Here is a 16,354-nt window from a genome sequence, read left to right as displayed (position 1 = left end):
AAAAGAAATACTTTTATTTTGTAGGAAACTCAATTGATTTCCAAGCATCATCACCAGTTATTTCCTCTTACTTCACAGACGGTGCCTGGCCTGAAATTCCTGCGGGATTTGCCTGGAGTTGGAGTTTGGGATTTATTTATATTTATTATTATTTATATAATGTAAGACAGTGAACTATTTTCCTTTCCTTTTTTATAATTGAGACTGAAAAATGTCTGAATACAAGTTTAAAAAAACTTGAGATAATATAACTTGGAGGTGCCATTTGGAATTTTATTCAGTATTAATTTGTGTATTTCTGGCTTAGTGGTGTAGAAAAATATTTACAGTTTTGTCTATTAAATTGAACGAAAATATTTGCAAAAAAAAGAAAAGAAAAAAAGACTAATTTACAAATGATCAAATCAAATAAAAAATGAAATGTTAATTTTAATTTATTTTATGAGATTTTTGAATTCATTGTAATTTTTTGTATTTTTAAATACAGTTTAAATTTAAATTTATATTCCTGTAGAATAACTTAATGTGGTTAAGTTCTGAGAAATACAAATAAGGAAAAAAAAACAACAACATTAAAGCAAACAAAAAACGTATAAATAATAATAATAATTAAATAAATAGGCTTTTCCAAAAACTCATTTTATAAATTTCACGGGACTATTATCACCTATTACCACGTCTATTTAGTTTAGGATTTATTTCGGTGCCATGTCACTTCATTCCATAGGAATATTTTTTTAAAACATTCTTTCTATTCTATTCTATTCTGTTCTATTTTTGTTTGTTTATTAAACTCTGAATTGGACCGCTTTCCAAATTCCATTTATATGGAATTCTTTTGTATTCAGTGTTGAATAAACAAATGTAAAAATGAAATGAAATAAATCCTGGAATAAGGAAATAAGGTGATATGTTAATAAATAACTGCAAAAATGTATTAAATATGTTTATTTTTTTAAAAGAAGGGAGTTTGTCAAATGACGACTTTTATTTATTTCGTTTAATTTTCTGATGCCACATTTATTCATTTCAGGATTTATTCCACAGTCATGTTCCTCCGCGTGTCCAACAGGGGGCGGAGCTCGGACATTTTCGGCATTAATGGACTAACATTAGGACACGCGAAGAAGAAGGTGGCGCCATAGAGGAAGCAGAAGAAGAAGTGGACTGAGCTGAAGAATAACGGCCTGACGCAGTTCGTGGGTGTCCGTCTGAATTAGTGCTTCAAACCGTGAAGTAATGGTTAACTGTGACGGACTTTGGATGCTGCCGAGCATAACTTCCACGCTGCTGTGCAAGGTCGGTGTTTTGAGCGCAGATATCAGGTAGTGAAGCGTCGCTCCGTCACTTTTATCCCGTCGACCGGAATGCCACGGCCGCCGAGCCGCTCCTCCGCTTAGCTTCCTCTATGATGAGCTCCGTTTACTGACGGACCAGCGCTGTGTGTTTTAAACGCCTTTTAAGCATTTTAAAGTCATGGCGAACGTCTTTCTGAAGTCGTTCGTACAGATGTGTAATTATCTCCAGGACCCCCGCCTTGTAGCGAGGTTCCAGCACTTCTGCGGCATCAGAGGGACATTCCCGGACAGAACGGCCAAGCCGGAGCCGGACAGTGGACCCTCGGAGCTGCGGAGGAGGCTCCAGAGCTCGGAGGCTGGAGTCGGGAACGGAGCAGCCGGAGTTGCCGCCGCACCGCAGGTTAACGGGATGCAGGGCGACGACACCGTCGGGCCCGACGCTCCATCAGACACCGCCAGAGCCAAACCCCTCCGGAGGAACTCCCTAACCGGGGACGGGGGTCAGGAGTTCCTGGTCCACAACAAGTTCCTCTTCTACCTGTTCACTTTCGGGACTGAGCTGGGCAACGAGATGTTCTTCATCGTCTTCTTCCCCTTCCTCTTCTGGAACATCGACGCCCTGGTCAGCCGCAGACTCATCGTGGTCTGGGCCTGGAACCTGTTCGTGGGTCAGTCCACTAAGGACATGGTGCGCTGGTCCCGGCCGGCCTCCCCCCGGTGGTGAAGGTGGAGGTCTTCTACAACTCCGAGTACAGCATGCCCTCCACCCACGCCATGACGGGCACAGCCATCCCCTTCTGTCTGTTCATGCTGACCTACGGACGGTGGCAGGTGAGCAGCTTTTCGAACGAAGCATCAGGTGTCACATGCAGGTCAAAACAAAGTCCTGAAAAGTGTGTATACTCAGGTTATGTATACTACTGTTCAAAAGTTTGGGGTCATCCAGGCAATCTAAAATTTTCCATGTAAAATCACAATTTTATCCATGTGCTAACATGGTTTTCTGATCATCAGTTAGCCTTTCAACACCATTAGCTAACACAATGTAGCATTAGAACACAGGAGTGATGGTTGCTGGAAATGCTCCTCTGTACCCCTATGGAGATTTTCCATTAAAAAGTCTGCTAGAATAGTCATTTATGACATTAACAATGTCAAGACTGTATTTCTGATTGATTTATTGTTACATTCCATGACATTTCTTAGTGACCCCAAACTTTTTAACGGTATGTATACTCACTAGGGCTGGTTTAACTGAACCTCAGACCCTCAAAGGCCCTAAATGTTCCAGGTTTGATGATTGGTCATAATGGTAGTTTGATCAGTTGATTATAATGTCCAATTTTCACAGGCTCCAGGTTCTATAATGTGAAGGTTTGCTTCTTTTCTTGGTCTGTTTTGATATTTAACAGGAGGTTATTGGGTAATAACATGAAGCTTCCACACTAAAATCAAGAATGTGTTTTCAAATACACAAATAAGGCATTATCTCCTCAAATATGCATTAAGTTGCATTTTCAAAGCAGTAATCTGAACACCACATAAAACCAGGTTTAAAGTTTTTGTTTCTTTTTTGTTAAGAATGTTAGAGGCCAAGGTTTTTACAAAAGGGGATCACTTTGTGTCCTTACTAACAGTCAGAAAAAAAAACACTTTTTTTTTGCCATGTATTGAGGCATAAGATGTTCTAAAAATCTGGCTATCAATGAAAACCTCTCTGTACAGCCTTTCAGAATATAGGCATAGACTAGGAAAGTGGAGATTTCTGACTGTCTTAAACTGTATATATTATAACTGAAATTTATATTTGCAGATACATAGGATGTAGTAAAATAAACACCTAAATGTGTATTTAAAAAAGACGTCATAGTATTGAAATAGAACAAAATGTCAAAGTTGACCAGTTCAACTTTGTGTCTGTTGTAATTCATTAAACATCCTTTGTATCTCGTATACTAAACAAACCTTCTGAATGTCAGAAATACTGATATTTTTCATCTTGTTCATGATTACAGACCACATGGTAAATGTGTCTATATTGGCACAGTTTGGTTTTAGCTGTCGCGTCAGTGGTTTTACTTCCTGTTCAGGTTCCTGTCGTCCTCCCTGTGTGACGGTCACACTTTTGCCACTATCTCATGTGATAAAGGTCCATCACATGTTGCAAATCTGTCACACAGATGATACTGAACTGGAGCAAGACTTTTAAGAAACCACTTTGCAAATCAAATCACTGTCTACCCCCAAAATTTCCCCCCCAAATTGTTCAGCCCACAAACTCGCCGGCTTCCTGCACTCCAGGGGGAGTTGACGTTTGAGATTCTGAAACGCAACAGGATGCATTAAAGGAACTGAGGGTTAGAAGGTTGCACAGCTCATTTTTAGCCACAGGAATCCTCACAGTGTTAGAAGCACAGCGTTGAACTGGAAAATACCAAATACCAAAAGTCTACACTCCTGTCCTTCATATCGCCTCGGATTTTAGAGATCTTGTCTTGACATACAGGATATGAAAACACTTTAATTACCTACAGTCTCCGATATTCAAGGGCCCCAAAAAGACACTTTTTTCCTTTCATTTTGTGTCTGTAAAGGTAAAAGGCTGCTTTAAAAACACCAGAGTGGAAGAAACACTCAGTACATGACCTAATAAAGTGTAGAAAGCATGTTTTTCTCCAGAGCCTCTCAGTGTCACGGAGGGGCAGGGGGTCAGTCTGGCCAAAGGAATGAAGAAGAAATGACTCCTTTTTAAATCCTACTTAATCCTCGGAGCCTTTTATCAGGGACGACGGCTCAGACTGAAAAATAGCAAAAACATAAAAGCGTACAAGGTTCAAGCCGACACTTGCAGCTGTTGCGCCTCAAACAAGACAACACACATTCCTCAGTTTAAGCGGACAGACCGGGTTTGCCAGAGAGGGACAGGTAAACAAAGACTGTGTTCTGCATTGTCTGAGCGGGTTAAGGAAGTAGCGATTATGACTAATGGGAGGAGAAAGTTTTGAAGTTTATTTGTGTGTGTGTGTGTGTGTGTGTGTGTGTGTGTGTGTGTGTGTGTGTGTGTGTGTGTGTGTGTGTGTGTGTGTGTGTGTGTGTGTGTGTGTGTGTGTGTGTGTGTGTCACAATCGGAGAAAGTGGGTTGGGAAGATCTGTTAAGACGGTTAAACTGTTTTCCACCACAAAGCATCACAACGTACGATGAATATAGATGGAAAGAGTACGAAATCTACATGCTTTTAATGCATGAAACATCAGTGAAAACAGGTACAGATGTGTAATAAGGCTGTGAAATATACCAATATGTGGGTCATTTCAGAATTGGAGCACATTTTACATCAAATATTAAATAATTCATGTACAAAATACTAAAACATGCAGCTGTGTAAATGTACTTTCCCTGACACCAAATCTAAAAGAACTAGAAGAAAAGAATGCTTGAAAATGTTTTTTAAATACCAAATAAGTCTGGAGTTCCCCCTAAAATGCCATTTTTCTCTTGTCCCAACCCTCTGATGACCAAATTGAATTTCAAATAAAACTGTTAAAATTAAATTTAAATCTTCTTTTTTGGTATTATTTTTTTCATTGATCTCTCTTGTAATCGTGGGGATTTTTTTAAATCAACATAATATTTTAAATAATAACTATTATGCATGCAACATGTGTCCCACAACAACACTGTTAGCATAACCTTTTTATCTGATAAAAGAAGAAGAAAACAGCGAATCACAGGAAACGCTGGAATTAACATCATCAAACAGTTTACCTAAAGAATAAGTAGAACAAAGCTATGTCCTCTCTTATATTTTTCATCTTTTCATCACATCGTCAGCCTTGATTGAATGTCTCACTCTGCCTCATATTATCAGGATCAGACTCATTCTTTGGACTGTTTTCCATCAGTCAGTTTGTCCTCTTGGTCAGCAGTGACAGCTAGCTAAATATCTAGCTTCTACTGCTGAGAAAAAGGTCACATTAGCATGGATTAGCAACCCTGTTACTGTGATCAGAGTAGGGTTAGCAAACAAGAAATAAAACATGGAATAAAAAAGGTAGCATTGATGTGTAAGCTGAGCCTATCAAGCCTTTGATAGTTTATTACCTATTGTTGATGAATATGGAGCAGAAAATTTAACAGAGAAATTTTGTTTTTCAGAAATCTTGACGCCCAAATGTCCTCCAATTCTGGAATAAATCATACAGCCTGCCCTTCACTGTGACTAAATTACACTGCATTTTTCAAACTTGGTGCCTCTTTTTTGACGAGACGTCTTCACAAATTACAGTTAATAACGACCTAATAGTTTTAGTTTGATGGTGAATAAGAGCAAAATTTTACCCCCCCCCTTCATGAATTGATAAATGCAGTAGAACCAACCCATTCTGAATTAATGACTCACTAACATCAGTGTTTGAGAGTGTTGTTTGTTTTTTCTTAACCTACAAATATGCATAACAGAAATAACATCTTTGATAAGAAGCTCTGGTCCTTCATGGTGAACCTGCCAAACACTGGGACTGACATAACCTCCCAATAGATGAAATGATCAGCAGTTTGGGAGATAAAGCGATGAACAAAGATACTGCTTCCTCGTTCATTTATTTTCTGATGAAGTCATCGACAGCGACAGATAACAGAACTGACAGGGAGGATGTGTTGTCTACTGGGGACAGAAAAGTGACACACCGAGAGGCTGGAAGAAAGAAATTCTGTCTTTACTGACTTGGATCAAGGCTTTGAACAAATACGGGCAGCTGTCTGAACTGCCTGAACCTTCTTGGTGTTATCAGGTTTCTTGCGGCGTCATGACTTTGAGGCTAAAAGAGCTGAAACTGTGGCGAAAAAGAGATTGCAAGAGGTTAAAAAAGGAGATAAGATGTAGGTCATAAACTACTTTCAAGGCAGGAGGAAGCTTCAAAGGGATCCCAGTGGTAAAAAAACAGCATTAGCTAGTTTAGATCTTTGGCTCGGAGGATGTCGGTCGGACATTCGGTCAGCAGATATCGATAGATGACTGTAGTGGTTCTGTGACCTTTGCTCTAGTGCTAAAAAGTAGCCGACATTAAACGTCTCAGCACATATTAGACGGATTTCCGTGAAATTTCATCCCCCTCAGGATAAACTATAATCAAATTTGCCAAACCCAACCTTTCACCCAGACCACAGTGTTACATTTCCAAAAACTAACACTCCCACACGCTTCAGTTGAGTCTTGTGCCGTGCAGCTCAGTGAAACCCGAGATTTGTAATCAGGATAAAAAATATCTGCTAAACACTGTTGTCATAGTGGACATGCTGATGTTTGCATTTAACTTGATGCACTGCGGTGCCAAAGTACAGACTGACAGAGCTCTGCATAGCTGGGGGCTAGGTTTGTTTTCACAGTGACCTTTGCATGAATTCTTTCAAGGTAAAAGTTTACTATCCACTCACTGCCTGCTAGTCAGAGCGGTTTCAGAAAGGAGCATTAAGGTGTTCAGATTGTTGTACATTAATTCAAATATTAATCCCCTATTGTTGCCTTGTGGTCACTCTCTGCAGGATATTAGAGAAGTATTACCCATTTATGGTGGAACAAACCTTTACAAGTAGTAGTACTTGGACAAAAAGTCGTCTTTAAAGTGGAACAAACCTTCACAAGTAGTAATACCTGAATAGAATGTAGTATTTAGGGTGGAACAAACCTTTACAACTAGTAGTACTTGGACAAAAAGTCATCTTTAAAGTGGAACAAACCTTCACAAGTAGTAATACCTGGATAGAATGTAGTATTTAGGGTGGAACAAACCTTTACAACTAGTAGTACTTGGACAAAAGGTCGTCTTTAAAGTGGAACAAACCTTCACAAGTAGTAATACCTGGATAGAATGTAGTATTTACGGTGGAACAAACCTTCAAAACTTGTAGTACTTGGACAAAAAGTCGTCTTTAAAGTGGAACAAACCTTCACAAGTAGTAATACCTGGATAGAATGTAGTATTTAGGGTGGAACAAACCTTTACAACTAGTAGTACTTGGACAAAAAGTCGTCTTTAAAGTGGAACAAACCTTCACAAGTAGTAATACCTGGATAGAATGTAGTATTTACGGTGGAACAAACCTTCAAAACTTGTAGTACTTGGACAAAAAGTCGTCTTTAAAGTGGAACAAACCTTCACAAGTAGTAATATCTGGATAGAATGTAGTATTTAGGGTGGAACAAACCTTTACAACTAGTAGTACTTGGACAAAAAGTCGTCTTTAAAGTGGAACAAACCTTCACAAGTAGTAATACCTGGATAGAATGTAGTATTTAGGGTGGAACAAACCTTTACAACTAGTAGTACTTGGACAAAAAGTCGTCTTTAAAGTGGAACAAACCTTCACAAGTAGTAATACCTGGATAGAATGTAGAGCTTACCATGGAACAAACCTTCAAAACTTGTAGTACTTGGACAGAGTGTAGTATTTGGAGTAGAACAAACCTTTTAAAACTTTTAGCACTTGGACAAAATGTAGTATTTAGGGTGGAAGAATACTTCAAAACTACTAGTGCTTGGGCAGAATGTAGTATTTTGAAGGCTGCATTAAGGTGTTCGGATTGTTTTCGATAAATTATTAATCCCCTCTTGTTGCCTTGTGGTCGCTCTCAACAGGATGTTAGAAGAGTATTACCCATCCTCAGCAAGTTTCTCTGTGTGATTTTTATTTTACGGTCTTGTGTCTTTCGAGCACCTTTCTAAAATGATGTGTGCTAACTTTTTCATGCCCTTCTCTCTTCTAGTACCCTTTCCTCTTCGGCTTCAGCGTGGCTCTTAGCTGGAGTGTCCTGGTCTGTGTCAGCCGGGTCTACATGGGAATGCATTCTGTTCTGGTAAGAAGATTTAATAATTCATATAAAATAAATGTCCTCTCACAGATATGAACTCGGCTCATAAATATAAACTGACTATTCAAATCATCTGGACTAGGGATGTCAAACATGCGGCCCTCCAGAGGGTCCAATCCGACTTTGTAAAGTGTAAAAATTACAGAGAAGACATTAAATGCAGATTGTAAATTTGTGAAACTATAAATTTAAAATAATTCCTAGCCCATGACGAGTTGTTTTCATCGTTAAATAAGATACTAGGCAGTGTTTCCTGCCGATTAAAAACAAAAAAAAAAAAAGAAATTTGAAGGAGCGGCAGCTGGGATTCAGCAGCGGAACCCCTGCTAGATTGTTCATTGTTCTTTTGCTGTTTTGTGTCTTGTTTTTGAAATTTTTTGTCTTGTTTTTATTTTTTTTGTCTTTTTTTGGTCCGACTTTTGTCTCATGTTTTTGTCGTTCTGTTTCTCATTTTTGTCGTTTTGTGCTTCTTTTTGTCTCGCTTGTTTTTTTTGTCTGATTTTTGCCATTTTGTGTTTTACTTTGTTTTTTTGTCTCATTTTTTGTCGCTTTGTAACTTTTTTGTCAAATTTTTGTCTTTTCTTGTTTTGTGTCAAGTCGTTTGTCTCATTTCGTTTCTCTCTTTGTCTTTCAGTGTCTTGTTTTTGCCATTTTGTGTCTCGTTTTTGTAATATTTTGTCTTATTTTTGGTCTTTTTTGTCTGATTTGTTGTCATTTTGATCATAAAGTAAAACACTATATCACTCAGTTCCAGACACGTGTTGCTAAATGTTTCGTGTCTTTGTAGACACTCTGTGATCTGTAAGTTGTAATGTGTAAATAATAAACTGAGGCATAATGCTGTTGAAATTTCACTTATGTTTCTTATGAAATGTCCGGTTGATGTTTTACAAAAACATAGTTCATGAAATACGAACATTTTCAGAATGTACCTTTTTGCACTAACACAAAGGAAAAATTCAGAATTGTGGTTATTTATAGGTTATTATGCTCTGATTTTCCTGTTCCTGCCCACTTGAGATGAAATTGGGCTGAATGTGGGACCTGAACTAAGATGAGTTTGACACCTCTGTCCTGGACCTTTTACCTCTTGTCGCATTTATCTTGTTCTCTTGGAAACTTTGGGGAAGTGAACTGAGCTTCTGGTGTCATTGATACTGACTTCACATGCACCTTAAATATACCTGCTGTGGTTTCTACTTTCATACAGGACAGTTCAAATAGTCTCAGGTTTCACTTTTAAAGCCACCTGCACATACTTCAGATATTTCTGAGTGGACACATTCCTGTGGGAGGAGCTGTTAGACCAGTTGTGAGCATCCAGATGCTGGACTGAGATTGGATTTGAGAATTGGCTCCAAAAGTCTGAAGTTTTCTTTTTAACTCTGCTCACCGGTGACTAAATAAATGTCACTCCAGATGGCTTGAGATAAAATTCAGGAAACCAGATAAGAGATGCTACAGTTGTGCTTTCTTTGTCTGGCTCTGTGTTACTGCCACTAACATTTATCCACATTAACACAGATGCAGACTTTTACTAAGTTTTTCTGCCTATTTTGCCACATTACAGTTGACTCAAGTAATGTGACTGCTGTTTCTCTGACACATTGAGATTCACTTCCTCTAAAAAACCCAGCAGTCTATCGCCACCTTCCTGTGCTGATTTCACATGTTTAAAAAGAAAACATAGCAACTGAATTAAAGCACGTGATAATTACGAATTTATTTGTCTTTATAGACAGAGATGGGCATTGGTGATGAGTGAGTGAAAATACTAATACCACACTGTTAAATACAGGAAAATGTCTCCAGTGATTGTTACAAATACTACAATAGTCAAGTCAAATTTATTTTTAAAGCATATTTTAAGCAACAGGAGTTGAACCAAAGTGCTGTACTGGTAGTACTTGGACAGAATGTAGTATTTAGGGTGGAACAAACCTTCAAAACTAGTAATACTTGGACAGAATGTAGTATTTAGGGTGGAACAAACCTTCAACACAAGTAATACTTGGACAGAATGTTGTATTTAGGGTGGAACAAACCTTCAAAACTAGTAGTACTTGGACAGAATGTAGTATTTAGGGTGGAACAAACCTTCAAAACTAGTAATACTTGGACAGAATGTAGTATTTAGGGTGGAACAAACCTTCAAAACTAGTAGTACTTGGACAGAATGTTGTATTTAGGGTGGAACAAACCTTCAAAACTAGTAGTACTTGGACAGAATGTAGTATTTAGGGTGGAACAAACCTTCAAAACTAGTAATACTTGGACAGAATGTAGTATTTAGGGTGGAACAAACCTTCAAAACTAGTAATACTTGGACAGAATGTTGTATTTAGGGTGGAACAAACCTTCAAAACTGGTAGTACTTGGACAGAATGTAGTATTTAGGGTGGAACAAACCTTCAAAACTAGTAATACTTGGACAGAATGTAGTATTTAGGGTGGAACAAACCTTCAAAACTAGTAATACTTGGACAGAATGTTGTATTTAGGGTGGAACAAACCTTCAAAACTGGTAGTACTTGGACAGAATGTTGTATTTAGGGTGGAACAAACCTTCAAAACTAGTAGTACTTGGACAGAATGTTGTATTTAGGGTGGAACAAACCTTCAAATCTACTAATGCTCGGACAGAATGTTGTGTTTAGGGTGGAACAAACCTTTGTAACTAGTAGTACTTGGACAGAATGTTGTGTTTTGGGTGGAACAAACCTTTGTAACTAGTAGTACTTGGACAGAATGTTGTGTTTTGGGTGGAACAAACCTTATGAAGGTTAAATAAATAGCAAACCATAACACATGAACACAGTGACTATTAAAGTATATTAATAAAAATACAAGAAACATTAACCGAGAGGTTTCTACAGTCTCAGCAGTTGCTACGTGAGCTGCTGTCTAATACTGGATATCATTAGATTATTGTTGCTCATGCATTAATGTAAAAGCAGCATTTTACTGTTGAATCAAAAAAAAGAAACGTACGTTGTTTTTTTTAGCCATTTACATCCCCATAAATGGATGTTGTTGGCTTGGTTTATTTCTCCCAGTGTTAGTTTGAAATGGAGGAAATTGAGGGCGTGTTCTTGTTTTTATGCCAAACTGCTGTGCTTTCGATAAACGTAACAAACCCACCTTTTACCGATTGGCTAGAAGGTCTTAGGGACTTGGAAAAGATGTTTAGATCATTCCTGACTGCGTACTGCCGTAGTTTCAGGATATTTCCACGCTTGTGTAATATAGTAACACATGTAACTGACCCCTTTTGATAACACACATAGGAACTTAAAATTTATGATTCCAAGAATGTTGGATGAGCGCAGAGCCGATAAACAATTGAAACCAGCAGATAAGGTTAGATTAGAGTGACTTTCAGCTGGTGACCTTCAGCTCTTATCGGGTGATACTGTTTATGTGGTGCATCCTCCAATAGTAACACCTGTTCACCAGTCAGCCGATGGCGTGATTACTAGGAACTTTTTTAACCTACCAGGAAAACTGCAGCTCAAGTGGTGGAAAGTGTCGTCTGGCACCTCCTTGTGGGCAGCAGCAAACAAAGGCTTATCTTCTTGTTTGTTTGTTTGATGTAGAAACTGTTGCTAAAAGAGTTTGTGCTCAACTTTTATTATCGACAATGCTAGAGTACATAAAGCAGGGGTGTCAAACGCGCGGCCCAAAACCGGCCCACCAGAGGGACGGCATTAACGATCAGAAGACATTAACTGCAAATTGTAAAACTGTAAATTTACAAATAATTAGACCATGACGAGTTCTTTTGATCGTGAAGTAAAATGCTAGATTGTTCATTGTTCTTTTGTTGTTCTGTGTCTCATTTTTGTCATTTTGTCTTGTTTTTTTCTCTTTTTGTTGTCCAACTTTTGTCATTTGTTTCATGTTTTTGTCGTTTTGTTTCTCGTTTTTGTCTCGTTTGTGCTTTTTGTCTTTATTTTTGTCGTTTTGTGTCTTGCTTTGTTCATTGTTTTGCGTTTCCTTTTTATCTCGCTTGTGGTGTTTGTCTACTTTTTTGTCACTTTTGGTCTCGTTTGTGTCATTTGTGTAACTTTTTGTCTCTTTTTTTGTCGCTTTAACTTTTTTTGCCTAATTTTTTGTTTCGGTTTATGTCGTTTATCTCATTTTTTCATTTTGTGTCTCGTTTTTGTTGTATTTTCTTTTTTTTTGTCTGACTTTTGTCGTTTTGGTCATAAAGTACAATACTGCATCATTCACCTCCAGATAGCTGTGACTAAATGTTTTGTTTCTTTGTAGACACTCTCTGATCTGTAGGTTGTAATGTGTAAATGATAAACTGAGGGATAATGTTGCTGGAATTGAACTTATTTTTCTTAATAAATTTCAGGTTGTTCATGATGTTTTGTAAAAATATATTTCTTTATATGTGAACATTTTCAGAACGTACATTTTTATTGCACTAAAACAAAGGGATTATCTGGAGTTGTGTTATTTGTCGGTTTTTATGCTCTGATTTACTGGTCACTTGAGATCAAATTGGGCTGAATGTGGCCCCTGAACTAAAATGAGTTTGACACCTTTTTGACACAGAGCATCATCAGCTGAAAATGTGTTTTGTGAGAGTGAAAGTAAATCAAAGAAAGTTCTTTGTCTTTACTTAATGCTACTTGAACTGGGTTTTGTTGCATTTCTACTTCTGGTTTAAAACATTTTATTCGGGAAATAAAACTCAGACAGAAACATAAAAACTCAAACTACCAGACTAGAAAACAGTTTTTCATTTAGTTTCATCTTCATTGGGGGAAAAAAATGCATTTCTTTCAAAAATAAGGACATTTTTAAGTGACCCCAAACTTTTCAACAGTAGTGTATTTATATCTTTAGAGTATTTTATCTGTATGTGGTTTGCCTTTTTCTGTTAGTCTTTTCTAATCACCAATTGAAATTTCCTCAGGTGAAGACATAATGACAGTAAAGATTCTTGGTTCTTGCAGGAGGTGATCACCGGCTTCCTGTACACCCTCCTCATTCTCGCCTTCTTCCAGCCAATCCTGGGCAAGATCGACAACTACTACATGACGGACCACTACGCCCCGCTAGTGATTATCGTGTCACACGTGAGCCTGGGACTCGTGGCTTTCTCTCTGGATTCTTGGAGCACCTCTCGGGGCGACACGGCTCAGGCTCTGGGCACCGGGGCCGGAGCCGCTCTGGGCACCCACGCGAACTATCAGCTGGGGCTCCTGCTGGACGCGCCGCTGTCCTCGCTTCCTCTGACGTTGCCCCCGCTGGGCGTCGGCATGGTGCTGCGCTCCCTGCTGCGCTTCTTCATCGGGGTCGCCGTCATCCTCGTCACGAGAATGGTCATGAAAGCGGCGACTATTCCGTTCCTGTGCCGACTGTTCGGGCTGCCCTCGGACGACGTGAGGCAGGCGAGGCAGCACATGAGAGTCGAGCTGCCGTACCGTTACATCGTCTACAGTGTTGTGGGTTTTGTTTGTGTCAGCTTTGTGCCTCTCCTCTTTAGGATCTTAAACCTCGCCTAAGTGTTGTGTGCAAACTGTCATGTCCTGCTGACGTGTAAACCGACGTGGTGAAGGCCGACGGCGCTCGGAAACGCGCTGCTTGTTTTGACACAAGACGAAGACTCGGTTTCTGCATGATAGAAGCAGTTTTAAAGGATATATCCGATGATATTATATATTTTTAAATTTAGTAAATCCCATCAGAAGACCAAATCTAACAGTGAACTGATCTTAACCCTCCTGTTGTCCTCATTTACGGACACCAAAAATATTATTTCCTTGTCTGAAAAAAATTCCCGAAATTTCTGAAAGTTTGCAAAACCTTCAGGAAGAAAATTCCAATAATTCCTTAAAAGTTTCCCTTAAGTTTTATTTTTTTTAAATCCCCCAAATTTGGCAAGAAAATGAGTAGAAATCTTCCAAAAAACCTAAAAACATCTAAAGTGATTACATGCATGTCAGTAAAACTTCTATTATTTTCTTTAAGAACATTCACATAAAAATCAACCAAAATCCAGCGAAATTCGCTGGATTTTGGTTGATTTTTATGTGAATGTTCTTAAAGAAATGTTTTTAACATTCAAAGATTTCCCCAAAATGTTGAAAATGTGGACATCAGAAGTTTCACTGTGAATTTTGTTTTTTTCCCCCCCACATTTTCAAACTTTAAACCGGGTCAGTTTTGACCTGCAGGACAACATGAGGGTTAATTATTGTTTCTGTTGCCAAAGCCTGATGTAGCTTATCCAAAAACTATTTAAAAACAAATAAATGAGCAGCACTGGGTCATCAGAAGTCTAATTTATTTCAGCCAAATCCCACATAGGCAATTGTGCTGCTATGAATGCATCACAAGTGTTTATACATCCATCCATCCATTCTCTCTATACACCACTTTTTCCTCACTAGGGTTGCGGGGGGTGCTGGAACCTATCCCAGCTATTTTTTGGACTGTGGGAGGAAGCCCACGCATGCACAGGGAGAACATGCAAACTCCATGCAGAAAGCTCCCAGGCCCACCCCGGAATTCGAACCGGGGATCTTCTTGCTGCAAGGCGAAAGTGCTAACCACTACTCCACTGTGCAGCCCACAAGTGTTTAGTATGTATTAATCTGTGGCTAAAAAAAAAAAAGTTCAGTGCACTCTTTTGGATAAAAACTATGGTGCCCACCTGTTTTTAGAAACGTCTTTTCTTTTTATAGATAAATGAAAGTATTTATTTGCGTCCAGTTTTAAAGATCTGACAGCTTCAAGCAGAGCGCTGGAGGTTGGAGAAGTATTAAAACAGATCATGGCGTTGTCGGTTTTGGCCTTTTCATGGGATTTCTTGACCGAACACATCGAGTATCGCCTGCCTTATCTTTTTAGATCCACCTGTGGTCGACACATTTAAGTGTTAAACTGGAACTCTGCGGATATTAAATCTATCGGATGTACTGTATTGATGCTTGTATTCATCAATAAGGAATTTATTGTACATTTTCATCAGATTATACAGTAACATGTCATTGAGGAGTTTCATGCTCTAAAAATAAACCAAGTCGCTTCACTTCTCATCTGTTGCCGTGTTTAAATCGAAAGCAGCCTGGAAGCAATAAAAATACTCAAAGTATTTAAGGTGTCAGGATAGTTGAGGACCTTTATTTAAATGCTGAAGACGTTTGTAACTTGAAGCAGGTCTGTTGTGTCGTGGCTGTTTTCTACATTACCATAGTCAGCATTATCTTGTCGCCTCTCTTTTGTATATTTTCTTGTGCCACAAAATTGTTAATTTGTAATTTTGGCCCAAATGTAAGTTAAGTGCTCTGTGGAAATGGTCTTTTGAAGGTAGGGAATTAAGAAAAACAAGTATTTTTGATAAATTATTTTACCATTGTAACGAGCTGAATTGTCGCTCTAGAAGAAAAGATCTGAATACATATTGTTTGTATTTTATTACTATGAATTCCAGAGACGTCACAGCGTTCCTGACAGTGTGTAAAAACATTAGAACTTGTCCGATTGTTGTAACTGTTTGTAATCTGTTGTATTGTTTTGAAAATTATTAACTGAATTATTGAAGTCGGAGTGTTAACGGCCCAACTTATGAACATCATGAGAACTTCTAGGGCTATTTATAGGTCTGCTATTGCCATCAATTATCCCATCTTTTTTTTCTGTTATGCAAGAACTGTGCGATTAAAAACATATGGAAACAAAAAAATAAAATGTTAACAAAACTGTTGCTCTGTGTTTTTTGCAAGGAAATATCACAGAGAATAATTCACTGATTAGTTTGTGTTCTGATTTATGTACAATATCAGTCTAAAGTTTGGACACACCTTCTCATTCAATGTTGTTTTCTTTATTTTTTGTAGATACATTGTAGATGCATACAGAAGACATCCAAACTCTGAAGCAAGATTGATGGAATTATGTAGCAAACAAACAATTGTGAAATAACTCTAAATATGTTTTATATTTTGGCCTTCTCTCAGTGAGCTTCACGAGGTAGTCACCTGAAATGGTTTTCACTTCACAGGTGTCCCTTGTTGAGGTTAATTCGTGGAATTTCTTGCCTTCTTTATGAAGTTGGGACCGTCAGTTGTGTTGTACAGAAGTCAGGTTGACAACTGTTAGAATCCATATTATGGCAAGAACCAATCAGCTCAGTAAAAATAAACAGCAGTCCATCATTACTTTAAG

At 38.4% G+C, this 16,354-nt stretch overlaps 1 protein-coding gene across 1 annotated transcript; it reads left to right on the top strand.

Annotated features, from left to right (window-relative positions):
* The first annotated feature begins 1,053 nt into the window (after nt 1-1,053).
* LOC110958948 (sphingosine-1-phosphate phosphatase 1-like) lies at nt 1,054-15,888 on the top strand. Its single transcript, XM_022205686.2, is given in 4 exon segments — nt 1,054-2,005; nt 2,008-2,129; nt 8,063-8,152; nt 13,138-15,888. Coding segments are annotated over 4 exon segments (1,293 nt in total). The 5' UTR covers nt 1,054-1,476; the 3' UTR covers nt 13,690-15,888.
* Nucleotides 15,889-16,354: the final 466 nt, after the last annotated feature.

The sequence above is a fragment of the Acanthochromis polyacanthus genome, chromosome 16 (assembly GCF_021347895.1).
Source record: "Acanthochromis polyacanthus isolate Apoly-LR-REF ecotype Palm Island chromosome 16, KAUST_Apoly_ChrSc, whole genome shotgun sequence".
NCBI classification, from domain to species: domain Eukaryota; kingdom Metazoa; phylum Chordata; class Actinopteri; family Pomacentridae; genus Acanthochromis; species Acanthochromis polyacanthus.
The sequence above is the reverse complement of the archived record's forward strand: the minus strand, read 5'-3'. Positions and strand labels throughout refer to the sequence as shown.